Source organism: Nerophis ophidion, linkage group LG12 (genome assembly GCF_033978795.1).
Source record: "Nerophis ophidion isolate RoL-2023_Sa linkage group LG12, RoL_Noph_v1.0, whole genome shotgun sequence".
In the NCBI taxonomy this organism is placed as follows: domain Eukaryota; kingdom Metazoa; phylum Chordata; class Actinopteri; order Syngnathiformes; family Syngnathidae; genus Nerophis; species Nerophis ophidion.
In genome coordinates, this window is record NC_084622.1 from 34,306,114 (window position 1) to 34,321,689 (window position 15,576).

General features: G+C 38.6%; 1 protein-coding gene across 1 annotated transcript; it reads left to right on the top strand.

Moving 5' to 3' along the window:
* Window positions 1-1,969: 1,969 nt before the first annotated feature.
* Window positions 1,970-15,064, top strand: LOC133563350 (myosin heavy chain, fast skeletal muscle-like). Its single transcript, XM_061917437.1, has 41 exons — window positions 1,970-2,086; window positions 2,206-2,246; window positions 2,750-2,971; window positions 3,045-3,188; window positions 3,284-3,440; window positions 3,531-3,558; window positions 3,644-3,758; window positions 3,841-3,933; window positions 4,019-4,082; window positions 4,165-4,263; window positions 4,354-4,457; window positions 4,576-4,714; window positions 4,835-4,953; window positions 5,478-5,627; window positions 5,718-5,888; window positions 6,025-6,328; window positions 6,447-6,514; window positions 6,614-6,701; window positions 6,811-6,928; window positions 7,009-7,132; window positions 7,302-7,442; window positions 7,531-7,782; window positions 7,879-8,121; window positions 8,416-8,592; window positions 8,674-8,819; window positions 8,909-8,999; window positions 9,102-9,491; window positions 10,323-10,449; window positions 10,550-10,668; window positions 10,735-10,931; window positions 11,163-11,346; window positions 11,442-11,607; window positions 11,726-11,850; window positions 11,944-12,252; window positions 13,590-13,793; window positions 13,878-14,003; window positions 14,094-14,264; window positions 14,335-14,439; window positions 14,523-14,618; window positions 14,710-14,841; window positions 14,950-15,064. Exons 3-41 carry the CDS (start codon window positions 2,765-2,767, stop codon window positions 14,968-14,970), a joined length of 5,814 nt encoding a protein of 1,937 aa, XP_061773421.1. The 5' UTR covers window positions 1,970-2,086; window positions 2,206-2,246; window positions 2,750-2,764; the 3' UTR covers window positions 14,971-15,064.
* Window positions 15,065-15,576: the final 512 nt, after the last annotated feature.

Here is a 15,576-nt window from a genome sequence, read left to right on the forward strand (position 1 = left end):
GCAAACTCCACACAGAAAGATCCCGAGCCTGGATTTGAACCCAGGACTGCAGGAACTTCGTACTGTGAGGCAGACGCACTAACCCCTCTGCCACCGTGAAGCCCAGCTATCGAATCATATTTTATAAATATCAAATAAAAACCTCACAATATCATATCTCCCTCAGTCAGGCCACATACATATTATAGACAATCACACCACGGAGATTTGAATCGTCCACATGGCATTATAAGGAACATAATTCAATAAAATGATCTATAAAATCCATCAAAAGAACAAAATAAAAAACATTCAATTTGGTTAACTTTGAACTTAACTGAAGATGTTAAAATGTACCAAAGAAAATTCAAAACAACAACAAAATGACAGGTACTTCTAAAACGATATTCAATGGACCGTCAAATGACAAAAATATTCAGGGTTTGTACACAAAGATCAAATTACTTTTTAACAACCGTGTTGCGTGTGAAGCCAAAAAGGCACATGCAGCTATGTCTGCAGATTTGTTATACGTGTTAATGCCTTGATATGCGTGTGAATGCCAGAGACATATCTGTTACAAAGAATTACAAATAACTGACATGTCTTTTGTAAGTCAAAATAAACTTCTAACAGAGTTACCGATTCAATATTCCTTTTTTTTCTTCTAATAATTTATTATTATAAAACATTTGCTTTTGATTTTTTTTGTTATCATTTTGTGAGACTCCTCTACTTGATTTGACTCATACTTCTTAGATCAACTTTTTCAAATAGAGTTAAATCTCAAATTCTGAACTACAATCAAAGTGCATCTATGGAATATATATCTCATAGAGTACTTGGGATCTGTTGTTGTCAATGGTAATCTGATTATTTAGGTGAATGGTCCCGCGACAAATGTTCTAAGTCATGTAAGCATCAGCTGTCCTGTTGGTAATCTTTGTCATGTGTCCCAAATTTTATTTCCGCTTGGTAAGCGAAGCGTGTTCATACACAAAAGAAGGATGAACATGTGGGGTGAATTGTAAATGCTAATGATTTAATTGTTGGCAAAAAAAAAATATATATATATATATATATATATATATATATACATACATATATATATATGTATTTAAAATTTTGATGGTGAAACTATGGTGTTTTTTTAATGGGTTCTGAAAAAAACTATTCACATTCGAAAACCGAAAGATACAACAGTAATCAGTGATTTAAAGCTCCCAAAAAATAAGTTCTCAAAAAATGTTTGCCAATTATGAAATGGTTTAGTAATGAGCTTACAGTGTATGCACAAGTACAACCCAATGGATGGGAAACAAATCCAGTGATGGTTATCTTTTCCAGCAGATGTTTAATCAAAATGAATATTTCTGTCAATTTAGGTCATACTAAATGTTGGTCATCTGGGAACCTGCAATGCTAAAAAATATACAATCAATAAAACAGTTGACTTTCGGAAAATGCAAACTTTAGGTCAGCTATTCCAAAAGTATTACATTTGCACAGCGGGACTACATAAACTTGTAACTGTTTAAGCTGGGAACAGCATTCATGAAACCGGAGTTGCCACACAGCCTGTGAAGACAGCTGTCTTGATAAAAATACAATATAATAGTGTGCCAAAGACAAATGAAAATGCAGCTGTAGTGCAGTCAAATTGAAAATGTCTTCAGAGTAAAGACCACAAAGGAATGGAAAGAAGCTATTTGTACTTGCAGGTGTCCAAAACAAAAGTATAATAATAGCGGCCATAAACAACACTTTCAGTACAGACCACATTTTTCGAATTTGTTTGGAATATATTAATAACACACACTCTTTAAATTAATTACAAGTAAAAACATGAAGTTACTATTTAATTTTTTTTTCTTAAACAAGAAAGCAAAAAAAAACAAAAAACCGAACTGGTGCATATAAAATCCAAAAAACTAGAATGTAACACCCCATATTTCCATGGACGTCTGCTTTCACAGTTATTCACACCACATTTGGCTTGTGTTCCCTATTTAACACTTGCCTTATATGCGAACAAGACTCAATATAAAAGGAGACCAAGAGGACACAGCAGTGTGTGGTGGTGGAGCCTTGAAGACCCCAGTTTGTGGTAAGTAAAACTGTTATGCCGGGTTTAAGACTTGTATCTTCCTTCTTTAAAATATGCATTACGATATTGTTTGAAAACATTTTTTTGTATTAAACATAAATTCTTTGTTATTTCAACAGGACTGTGACATTCAACTAATATTTAACGAATAGACAGTCAGGTATGAAAACATTTCAGTTACATTGTTTTATTTTCATTGTTTAGTTTCCAATGTTTAATTTGCATGAATAATTTGAACAAATGTTGTGTTGTGCAGTATAATTAAGTCCAATTAAGTGTCCATAGAGAACTAACAATCAAACATTAACAATGAAGAAAACAACAGCACAGGTGTGAATATGAGTTTGAATGTTTGTTTGACAACTGTATCTACAGTATAGTTTAAGTCCCATGGTACAGGCTGTATTATATCGGTCAACATATGTAGTAGTAAAATGTATATACTTGTTTTTATATACAGTACGTTTAAATGTAAACGTAGGTAGTATACATGTAACTATATTGGTTCCTAACAAATAACTGGTAAATTATATATTTGGGTTTTTACAAGGCTGAACACTGCTGATACCAGATTGCCTTTATGGAGTTCCGTTCAAAGTTTACCCATTGGCCCTGAAGAAGCCAAAATAGTTGTCTTGTTTCTCAAATGTTTGTCTGACCCAGACCTAAACCACCACCATGAGTACCGACGCAGAAATGGCCTTATATGGCAAAGCTGCCATCTACCTCCGTAAACCAGAGAAAGAGAGAATTGAGGCTCAGAGCAAACCATTCGATGCCAAGTCAGCCTGCTATGTGGCTGATACCAAAGAACTGTACCTGAAGGGAACAATCATCAAGAAAGAAGGTGGCAAAGTCACCGTCAAAGTCCTGGACACTGAGGAGGTTGGAAACTTCTTTCAATAGTTCTGCTCAAAGGACGTGATCAATTCTTACTGTGACTAACGTCAACTTTTAGGAGAGGACGGTTAAAGAAGATGACGTCACTCCGATGAACCCTCCCAAGTTCGACAAAATTGAGGACATGGCCATGATGACCCATCTCAATGAAGCCTCCGTCCTGTATAACCTCAAAGAGCGTTATGCAGCTTGGATGATTTATGTACGGAAATAAGCCCACTGAGAAGTATAGTACAAACTTGTATGTACAGTTTTAAGACATGCGGTTAACTGTGTTACACCTCTGATCTCTATCAGACCTACTCTGGGCTTTTTTGTGCAACTGTGAACCCCTACAAGTGGCTCCCAGTGTACGATGCGGAAGTTGTGTCTGCTTATAGAGGCAAGAAGCGTATGGAGGCTCCACCCCACATCTTCTCTGTCTCTGACAACGCATATCAATTCATGCTTACCGGTATGTAACAGGCCGAATAATATCAAGTTTCTATTTATCAAAATATTGCGGCTGCAGAAATACACAATTGCTACTTTCCTATTTTAACAGATAGAGAGAACCAGTCTGTCTTGATCACGTAAGTTTTTGTTATTAATTTAAACGAGTAAATAACAAATAGAACACTTCAAAACATGTTTGAATTAGTTTGCCTTTATTGACAGTGGAGAATCTGGTGCCGGAAAGACTGTGAACACCAAGCGTGTCATTCAGTACTTTGCCACAATCTCAGTTGGCGGAGATAAGAAAAAGGATAGTGCCGGATCAGCACAATTTAAGGTTTGTAAAATTACAAAAATAGGATATATTCCAAGAGAAAAACAAATTAGTTTGTTGATCTTATGTCTAAACCTAATTGCAGGGCTCACTTGAGGATCAGATTATTGCTGCCAATCCTCTTCTGGAAGCCTATGGTAATGCCAAAACTGTGAGGAATGACAACTCTTCTCGTTTTGTAAGTATAGCTACCTTTTGCTAGAAAATAACTGTTTTACTCTTATCCAATTAATGACTGTTAAACAACCCTTTGTTTAAAACAGGGTAAATTCATTAGGATCCATTTTGGCACAACTGGCAAACTGGCCAGTGCTGATATTGAGACTTGTAAGTACAAAAAAAACAACAACAGTACATTTATGTCGCAGTAGAAGTGTGCTCGACTGTAATTTCCATATGTTATTTGCAGATCTGCTGGAGAAGTCCAGAGTGTCATTCCAGCTTCCTGATGAGAGAGGCTACCACATCTTCTACCAGATGATGACCAACCACAAACCAGAACTGATTGGTATGGAGTGGAACAGTCATTTAAAAAAAGCTACATCATTCAAATTTGTCCAGTGAAAACGTTTTCTAATTATTACACTTGAATTTACAGAACTGGCACTTATCACAACCAACCCCTACGACTTCCCCATGTGTAGTATGGGGCAGATCACTGTGGCCAGTATTGATGACAAAGAAGAGCTAGAAGCCACCGATGTAAGTCAAAGTACCTGAGAAACAAAGTCATTTGAATTAATGTCCTACTTAAGTTAGGATAAGTGTTTTTTTCCCGTAATCATACTATCATCTTTGTAAATAACTTATTTGCACACAGAATGCCATTGATATCTTGGGCTTCAGCCATGAGGAGAAGTTGAGCATCTACAAAATGACTGGTGCCGTCCTCCATCATGGTAACCTGAAGTTCAAGCAGAAGCAGCGTGAAGAGCAGGCTGAGCCTGATGGCACAGAGGGTACGTAGTTACAGTTATCTCAATCAAAATATGCAGGAATAGAACAGACATAGCAAGTGACTGTGATCGGAAAACTATGCCAGATTTATTTTTAACAGTACTTTTTCAAAAACAATTCAGAGGCTGACAAAGTTGCCTACTTGTTGGGTCTGAACTCTGCTGACATGCTGAAGGCTTTGTGCTACCCCAGAGTGAAAGTCGGAAATGAGTATGTCACCAAGGGACAGACTGTACCTCAGGTAAATATGAGCTCTTTATAGAGTTAAATGTTCACTTAAATGATAAGTTCTTTACATTACAGCCCATTGTTTGAAATAAATATTTTGAATCAGACGATTATATGCATCTCCTTGTTTTCAAATTTATGTTATACTAGTTGGGAGGTATTTGGATTGTGCATAAGTTGTCCGAATACAAAAAAACATTACAAACTAATTACCTTACCAAAATAATATTAAACATTATAAATTAAAAAAGAACTGGCAAATATTTACATTTATTCTCAGCTCATTAAGATACTGTATGTTAATCATATTGTATGTACAGTATGTGCTATGAATGTGCCACACAGGTTTTCAAGTGATTATTATTCATAAAATTATCTGCAGCTGATGTGTTTATACAATTCCGGTGGCATTAGTTTTAATGTATTTACATTGTGTGTCAGTTACCTAAATGTATTAATATAAAAAAATACATTACTATACTTCTAATAAATTAATACATTTAATACTTTTAAATTACACATTTTTTTTCCATTCAGGTCAATAACTCAGTGACAGCCCTTGCCAAGTCCATCTATGAGAGGATGTTCTTGTGGATGGTCATCCGTATCAACCAGATGTTGGACACTAAACAGTCAAGGCAGCACTTCATTGGTGTGCTGGATATTGCTGGTTTTGAAATCTTTGATGTAAGCTTCATTCGTATGAAATGAGTAAACCATGTTTTCAGATGTTAGTCATCGTGACAAATTTGTTGTAATCTACTTGTCTTCCCACAGTACAATAGCATGGAGCAGCTGTGTATTAACTTCACTAATGAGAAGTTGCAACAGTTCTTCAACCACCACATGTTTGTCCTGGAGCAAGAGGAGTACAAGAAGGAGGGCATTATCTGGGAGTTCATTGACTTTGGCATGGACCTGGCTGCCTGCATTGAGCTGATTGAAAAGGTAAGTATTCGATTCAGAACAAATATTTGAAACTAATTGAATGGACAAAATAGTGTTTTATTGCTATTGCACTTGGAAAAATACAAGATGATTCGACTGAATCACTCAAAATGTTTATTTCTACTCATTATTTAAGCCCATGGGTATCTTCTCCATCCTTGAAGAGGAGTGCATGTTCCCCAAGGCCACTGATACATCCTTCAAGAACAAGCTCTACGACCAGCATCTTGGCAAAAACAGAGCCTTTGAAAAGCCAAAACCCACAAAGGGCAAGGCTGAGGCCCATTTCTCCCTGGTGCACTATGCTGGCACAGTGGACTACAACATCACTGGCTGGCTGGACAAGAACAAGGACCCACTGAATGATTCTGTTGTGCAACTGTACCAAAAATCTCCAGTTAAACTTCTGGCTTTCCTGTATCCTCCTGCTCCTGCTGAGGGTATGCGAATATTCATGTTTAATAAGGTTGTGTTTGCCGACAATAGAATTAACATTTTTAACACACACAGCTATTAAATTTACTTGTAATGCTAAATAGTCACCAAAATATTCCACAGAAGCTGGAGGCAAGAAGGGAGGCAAGAAGAAGGGGGGCTCTATGCAGACTGTGTCCTCACAGTTTAGGGTAAGATGTAGTAAGCGGTAGAAAATGAATGGATTTTTAATTTCAGTAAGTAAACATGTGTTACACTTTTATACATTATTACCTGGTTGGGACTTTCAGGAAAACTTGGGCAAGCTAATGACCAACTTGAGAAGCACTCATCCTCACTTTGTGCGCTGTCTGATTCCTAATGAGTCGAAGACACCAGGTAAAGAAAGATATAAATAAAGTATTTAATGTGAGATACTTAAGCTTTAAAATGCTGATACTAAATACTGAATGATGATTAAAAAAATAACTATTGTATTTAACAACAGGTCTGATGGAAAACTTCCTGGTCATCCACCAGCTCAGGTGTAACGGTGTGCTGGAGGGTATCAGAATCTGCAGGAAAGGTTTCCCCAGCAGAATCCTCTATGGTGACTTTAAGCAGAGGTATATTAAACAAACTATTAATCATCATTATACATCCTCCATGACTAGCCAAATAATCCACTGACTCCTTTCCTGAAAAGGTACAAGGTACTGAATGCCAGTGTCATCCCTGAGGGACAGTTCATTGACAACAAGAAGGCTGCAGAGAAGCTGCTTGGTTCAATTGATATTGACCATGACCAGTACAGATTTGGTCACACCAAGGTAAGCCGTTGCACAGATAAGGGGGTTAAACATTCTCGATAATACTTCATTTGTTGTTGTTTTTTTTAAAATATTGATTATATTCTAAAAAGGTTATAGCCACAATTGTGTGTTTCATTTATTTTGGGTGGATCAACTAGTGTTGAACTGTATTTTTCAATCTTTTTAGGTGTTTTTCAAAGCAGGTCTTCTGGGTACCCTTGAGGAACTGAGAGATGAGAAGCTGGCAGCTCTGGTCACAATGACTCAGGCCCTCTGCCGTGGTTACCTCATGAGAAAGGAGTTTGTGAAGATGATGGAAAGGAGGCATGTTGAGAATTCTAAAAATATAATCGGGATCAAAATAAAATAATAAAATAGTCACAGTCTCATAACTTATCATTTATATCCACAGAGAGGCCATCTTTACCATCCAGTACAACGTGCGCTCATTCATGAATGTCAAACATTGGCCATGGATGAAGGTGTACTACAAGATTAAACCTCTGCTAAAGAGTGCTGAAACTGAAAAAGAGCTAGCCCAGATGAAGGAAAATTATGAGAAGATGACCACTGACTTGGCTGCTGCTCTTGCAAAGAAAAAAGAAATTGAAGAGAAGATGGTGTCTCTTCTGCAGGAGAAGAATGATCTGCAACTGCAAGTGGCATCTGTGAGTACAAATCGACCTTAAATGTCATGGGGTTTTTTTTTGTGTCCGTACGATAGTGTGTGTTTACAACCCACATGATATCCCAATGTAAAACAGGAGTCTGAGAATCTGTCAGATGCTGAAGAGCGATGCGAGGGTCTAATCAAGAGTAAAATTCAGCTGGAAGCCAAACTCAAAGAGACAACTGAGAGGCTGGAAGACGAGGAGGAAATTAATGCTGAGCTTACTGCAAAGAAGAGAAAACTAGAAGATGAATGCTCTGAGCTCAAGAAAGATATTGATGACCTAGAGCTTACCTTGGCCAAAGTGGAGAAGGAGAAACATGCCACTGAGAACAAGGTAAGTAATATCTATCTATCTATCTATCTATCTATCTATCCATCTATCTATCTATCTATCTATCTATCTATCTATCTATCTATCTATCTATCTATCTATCTATCTATCTATCTATCATCAATCAATGTTTATTTCAATAGCCCTAAATCACAAAAGTCTCAAAGGACTGTACAAACCATTACGACAACGACATCCTCGGAAGAACCCTGTCTGTCTGTCTGACTGTCTACTAAGCTATCTATCTTCAGTTAACACAATCTGCCATTTGATAATAAGAGTTTATTCATCTTAAAGGTGAAGAACCTGACTGAAGAGATGGCTTCTCAAGATGAGAGCATTGCTAAACTGACCAAGGAGAAGAAAGCCCTTCAAGAAGCCCACCAGCAGACTCTTGATGACCTGCAGGCTGAAGAAGATAAGGTCAACACTTTGACCAAGGCCAAGACCAAGCTGGAGCAGCAAGTGGATGATGTAAGACTTAATAAGTTATATGTATTCTAAAAATAAGATTTGGTTTGAATGTCATAAAGACTGAATCATATAACTATACAGCTTGAAGGATCTCTGGAACAAGAAAAGAAGCTGCGTATGGACCTGGAGAGAGCCAAAAGAAAGCTTGAGGGTGACCTGAAACTGGCACAGGAATCCATCATGGACCTTGAGAATGACAAACAGCAGTCTGAGGAGAAAATTAAGAAGTACAAACTTAATGTTAATATGAATAGAAATCCTAATATGTATAAAGTTTGTAAATGTTCTAAAGATTTGCACTTTGACATCTTTTCAGGAAGGACTTTGAAATTAGTCAGCTTTTGAGCAAGATCGAAGATGAGCAGTCAATGGGTGCTCAGCTTCAGAAGAAGATCAAGGAACTTCAGGTGAGTTTTTTGTGTTTAGTTGAGATGCCGTTGCTGTATATGTCTTCAATATTGTTCAATGTTTCAAAATGTAAAAAGTAAACCAACAACATGTCTAATTAGGCCCGCATTGAGGAACTGGAGGAGGAGATTGAGGCTGAGCGTGCTGCTCGTGCCAAAGTTGAGAAGCAGAGAGCTGATCTCTCCAGGGAACTTGAGGAGATCAGTGAAAGGCTGGAGGAGGCTGGAGGTGCCACTGCTGCTCAAATTGAGATGAACAAAAAACGCGAGGCTGAGTTCCAAAAGCTGCGCCGTGACCTTGAGGAGTCCACCTTGCAGCATGAGGCCACTGCTGCCGCTCTGCGAAAGAAACAGGCTGACAGTGTTGCTGAGCTGGGTGAGCAGATTGACAACCTCCAGCGTGTCAAGCAGAAGCTTGAGAAGGAAAAGAGTGAATACAAAATGGAGATTGATGATCTCTCCAGCAACATGGAGGCCGTTGCTAAAGCAAAGGTGCATAAACATGTTACACTGTCTTTATTTAGTATCTCTCTCACACACACACACACACACACACACACACACACACACACACACACACACACACACACACACACACACACACACACACACACACATGCATATACAGGTGCATCTCAATAAATGTTAACCTCTTGGAAAAGTTAATTCATTTCAGTAATTCAATTTATAAAAGTATCAATCAATCAATCAATGTTTATTTATATAGCCCTAAATCACAAGTGTCTCAAAGGGCTGCACAAACCACTACGACATCCTCGGAAGAACCCACATAAGGGCAAGGAAAACTCACACCCAGTGGGCAAGGAGAACTCACCCAGTGGGACGTCGGTGACAATGATGAGAACCTTGGAGAGGACCACATTTGTGGGCAACACCCCCCCCCCCCCCCCCCCCCCCCCCCCCCCCATAGGAGACCAAAAGCTATGGATCATCCATTATATTCTCTAGATACACGATACACAGTTAAATATTTCATCTGGTTATTTGTTCAGATACCTAATAATTTTATTATTAGAAATTACAGCTCATAAAAAAACAAATTCAAATTAAATGTACTTATGCAATCAAATGTTTGTCATTTTCAAAAAAAATAATTGTCAATTACTGTTCAAACTGCACAAACATCCTAAAACTTTTAATTGGTCTCAAGGTCTAAAATTGGCTGTCATTTGCAAAATATTTACATTTATTAAAATGCACCCGAATATGTTTATATACTAAATTAAATAAATACACATTCCAAGATCTAAAACAAGTGTATTAAAATCCATAAATTGGTGTTAATAATGCTTTCCAAAAAAGGGAAATCTTGAAAAAATGTGCCGCACTCTTGAGGACCAACTTAGTGAAATAAAGACCAAGAATGATGAGAATCTCCGCCAGAACAATGACCTGAATGCACAGAAAGCTCGTCTCTTGACAGAAAACGGTAGGCATGTGAAACAAACTTCTAGTTTTTAGGTGTGAGACTAAACATGCAATAAAGCTAAACATTAATCTCCAATGCTAAACATTGATCTCCAAACAAGGTGAGTTTGGCCGTCAAATTGAAGAGAAGGAAGCTCTGGTCTCACAGCTGACCAGAGGAAAACAGGCTTACACCCAGCAGATAGAAGAACTGAAGAGGCAGATTGAAGAGGAGGTCAAGGTAAGAAATATTATTTACCAAAAATTGTCTCGAGTAAAAATCAATTCATACATCTGATTTTACCAGGCAAAGAACGCTCTTGCCCATGGACTACAATCAGCACGCCATGACTGTGATCTGCTGAGGGAGCAGTTTGAGGAGGAGCAGGAGGCGAAGGCTGAGCTGCAGCGTGGCATGTCCAAGGCCAACAGTGAGGTGGCTCAGTGGAGAACTAAATATGAAACTGATGCCATCCAGCGAACTGAGGAGCTTGAGGAGGCTAAGTGAGAACAATTTAGACAAACTGAAATTCCATGACCACAAGGTTTAGACTGCATCTTTCTTATAAGTTTAATATTCCTATTTAATTGAAAAACAAAAGTATCTGCAGCCATGTTTTCAGTAGGTCAACATTGTCATAATATACAAATTAGAGATGTAATTGGACGTAGATTGTTATCCAAAAATGCATTTAGGAATTGAAAATTCTCATTGAGAAACATGTTTGTAATCAGGAAAAAGTTGGCACAGCGCCTTCAGGAGGCTGAGGAACAGATTGAGGCTGTGAACTCAAAGTGTGCTTCTCTGGAGAAAACGAAACAGAGGCTCCAGAGTGAGGTGGAAGACCTCATGATTGATGTGGAGAGAGCTAATGGGCTTGCTGCCAACCTTGACAAAAAGCAGAGGAACTTTGATAAGGTAATATTTCTTATTTTGTGCTATCAAGACATACCAAAAGTCAGATAAATACTATATGTATTGATCAAAATATATTGAAAAAATGGCTGGACTAGGTGTTGGCAGAGTGGAAGCAAAAGTTTGAGGAGGGACAAGCAGAGCTCGAGGGAGCTCAGAAAGAGGCTCGTTCTCTTGGCACTGAGCTGTTCAAGATGAAGAACTCTTATGAGGAAGCTCTGGATCACCTGGAGACCATGAAGCGTGAAAACAAGAACCTGCAGCGTAAGTTGTTCACATAATTAGGCAACTTGCAGTTTATGATATTATATGATTTACAGTATGTGGTGGCAATACAAACAATGTCCATCCTAATTGTTAACCTTTCTTTATCTTTCTGCAGAGGAGATTTCCGATCTGACCGAACAGATTGGTGAGACTGGGAAGAGTATTCATGAGCTGGAGAAAGCCAAGAAACAAGTGGAGACAGAGAAGTCCGAGATTCAGACAGCTCTTGAAGAGGCTGAGGTGAATGAAACTAATATACTGGGACTCTCGATGACATACATGAATTGTTATACCTCAGTACAAAGACTAATATATAATTTTCAATGGCAATAGGGAACTCTGGAACATGAAGAGTCTAAGATCCTGCGTGTCCAGTTGGAACTCAACCAGATTAAAGGAGAAGTGGACAGGAAGCTGGCTGAGAAAGAAGAGGAAATGGAGCAGATTAAGAGGAACAGTCAAAGGGTGATTGAGTCCATGCAGAGCACTCTGGATTCTGAGGTCAGGAGCAGAAATGATGCCCTGAGAATCAAGAAGAAGATGGAAGGAGACCTGAATGAGATGGAGATTCAGCTGAGCCACGCCAATCGTCAGGCTGCTGAGTCTCAGAAGCAGCTGAGGATCGTACAGGCACAGTTGAAGGTACTTTATTGTGATGATCCATACCACACACTAGCTATGTGCACACGGACACATTTTAACCGGATTGAAAGCCTAACCGGAATAAAAATGCTTCATATAAACACTCCATTCTGAATATTCTGACTCGATCACACACATCAAAATGTAATGCCAATTGAGACGGGTGGTATATGCCGAAAGTCATTCGGATTGTAGGGCATGAAAACACATCTTCCGAAATTTAGGATAGAATTATGCTAAGTGGGCATGTTTTCAATGTCAGCTTTACTTTGGTTGTGGAGCGGGGACTAAATGAAATAGTGTCGGAATGAAGCGATTGTCATGCTGCTGTCTCCCCCCATTCAACATGTACAGATGTAGCCTTGTACGTTGTTGAGTTTGTTGCTTTAAAACGAGACTAGCAAAAATCCAAGTATGTTCTTGATTGTGATGTGTAACAATAAAAGAAGGGATCCAGTTGTCGTCTAAACAATATGTTTTATTCACAACATTACAGCTACTCCAAGTGCTAACTGCTAGCCTCAAACACATACACAGAATGTCATAACATAAAGACGTGCCTCAAACTGTACATAATCACAGCATAAAAAGAACAGAGCAGCTCCATTTCAAAAAGAGAGTGACAACATAAGTTGTGAACAGAAGAAAAACATGATAAATAAATAGCTTGATAACGTTGGACAAGTGGAAATGCACACAGCCATGTCTGTTCACACCGAAAGTCACTGCCTCGTCAGCACCTGCAGTGAGCAAACGTGTCCTAAAGATGGCGCCATAGCACGAATAATAACACCTTTCTGTTTATGTTAGGTTCTGCGCATGTCAAAGTAGAGTATTCCGATTCAAGGTGTGATGCATGAAAATGCATGTCATAATCAGATCATTTTCAGGGTCCATGTACACAAGAACATTCTAAAGTTAAAGTTAAAGTACCAATGATTGTCACACACATACTAGATGTAGCGAAATTATTCTCTGCATTCGACCCATCACCCTTGATCATCCCCTAGGAGGTGAGGGGAGCAGTGGGCAGCAGCAGTGCCGCGCTCGGGAATCATTTATGGTGATTTAACCCCCAATTCCAACCCTTAATGCTGAGTGCCAAGCAGGGAGGTAAAGGGTCCCATTTTTATAGTCTTTGGTATGACTCGGCCAGGATTTGAACTCACAATCTACCGATTTCAGGGCGGACACTCTAACTACTAGGCCACTGAGTAGGTGAAAATTGAATGCTGATCAGATTAAATAAATGTTGTCCATGTACACCTGGCTACTGTGCTGACTGGTCCTTCATGTTTCCATTCATTCACCTATTATGTTGATATGTTGTTAACCAGGATGCACAGCTGCACCTTGATGATGCCGTCAGAGCCCAGGATGATCTAAAAGAACAGGCCTCTATGGTGGACCGCAGGAATGGCCTCATGATGGCTGAAATTGAGGAACTTAGGGCTGCTCTGGAACAAACAGAAAGAGGTCGTAAAGTTGCTGAGCAGGAGCTGGTGGATGCATCTGAGCGTGTTGGACTCCTGCACTCTCAGGTAAACAGTTAGTTTGAAGAGAAAAGTTTTAGTTTGGATATCTTAAGGCTGTTCACTCACAAGAAAAGTATGTTGATATCTTAGAACACAAGCCTGCTGAACACTAAGAAGAAGCTTGAGTCTGATCTGGTCCAGATTCAAAGTGAAGTGGATGACACAGTTCAGGAAGCAAGAAATGCAGAAGAGAAAGCTAAGAAGGCCATTACTGATGTACTTTTCCCTTTTTTTCCACTTCATAACATTTAGTCAAATTTGCAACTAGATACACTTTTCAAAAACCATCAATGGTGTCCCTACTAGGCCGCAATGATGGCTGAGGAGCTGAAAAAGGAACAGGACACCAGCGCTCATCTGGAGAGAATGAAGAAGAATCTGGAGGTTGCGGTCAAAGACCTGCAGCACCGTCTGGATGAGGCTGAGAATCTGGCCATGAAGGGTGGCAAGAAGCAGCTCCAGAAACTTGAGTCCAGAGTAAGATAGTTATGTTGAGAAAAAAGCTATCAGAGAGTAAGCCTGTGGCATAACACATTAATTTCTCCAGGTGCGTGAGCTTGAGGTAGAGGTTGAGGCGGAGCAGAGACGTGGTGCTGATGCTGTTAAGGGTGTCCGCAAATATGAGAGGCGGGTGAAGGAGCTCACTTACCAGGTGAATATAATTTACCATGCGTCGATCAAAAATACGGCCTCAATTTGAAATATGCTCACATTTGCAAACGTCTTAAATCGCAGACTGAAGAGGACAAGAAGAATGTCAGCAGGCTGCAGGATCTGGTTGATAAGTTGCAGCTGAAGGTGAAAGCCTACAAGAGGCAGGCTGAGGAAGCGGTAAAGATGAAAAATAAAACCCCAAGATCAAAAATGTATACTCTCTACCCTTATAGTTTTTTTTTTAACTGTACGTTGTATCCCTTTCCAGGAGGAGCAGGCCAATGCTCACTTGTCTAAGTGCAGGAAAATCCAGCATGAGCTTGAGGAGGCTGAGGAACGTGCTGACATTGCAGAGTCTCAGGTCAACAAATTGAGAGCCAAAAGCCGCGACTCTGGCAAGGTAAAAATGAATGGGTCAATTAGATGCTTCATTATCATTTCATATTTCTTTCTGGAGTGACTTTTCTAAAGTGACTCATGGAAAATAATGGTTGTTATTTTCTTTCAGGGGAAAGATTCGGCTGAATAAAGTATACAATGATTGATGGGATGTTTCAACTCATATAATATGATTGGAAATGCACCAAAATAAATGTCTGTAATTAAAATATCTTTGATAGTTATTTGTGTCCGTCAATGTATTCTTTAGAATATAAATCTTTCTCAGCTTAAAACATTAACGTAATATAATTTATGAATTAAAACACACGACTTGTGATTTAATTAATAGAGTATATTATTTAAAATATTATCTCACATGGATCTAATTCAAAGTTTTTACAAACCAACTGGTCATTTAGTCAACAAAATCATTTCGTTGGGTTATAAAAAGAATTTTGAGAACTGCGTCAACTGAAATGTCTTGTTTTGTTTATTGTTTTACTGTGCCCCCCCCATTCAACTTTACTGTAAAGCTAAAACTACTTTCCCTGGGGTCCACAATACACACATATAGTAAATAAAAACATACTGTAAAGCATAACACAGCTTTGGTACATTTACTTTAGACATTGACAACATGTTATATAAACATGCAATTAATGATACAACAAGACATATTGCATTAAAATGTGGTCATCCGTTAAAAGTATGACATTTATTTTACCTGTTTTAACATTAAGAAGACCATTTTTAA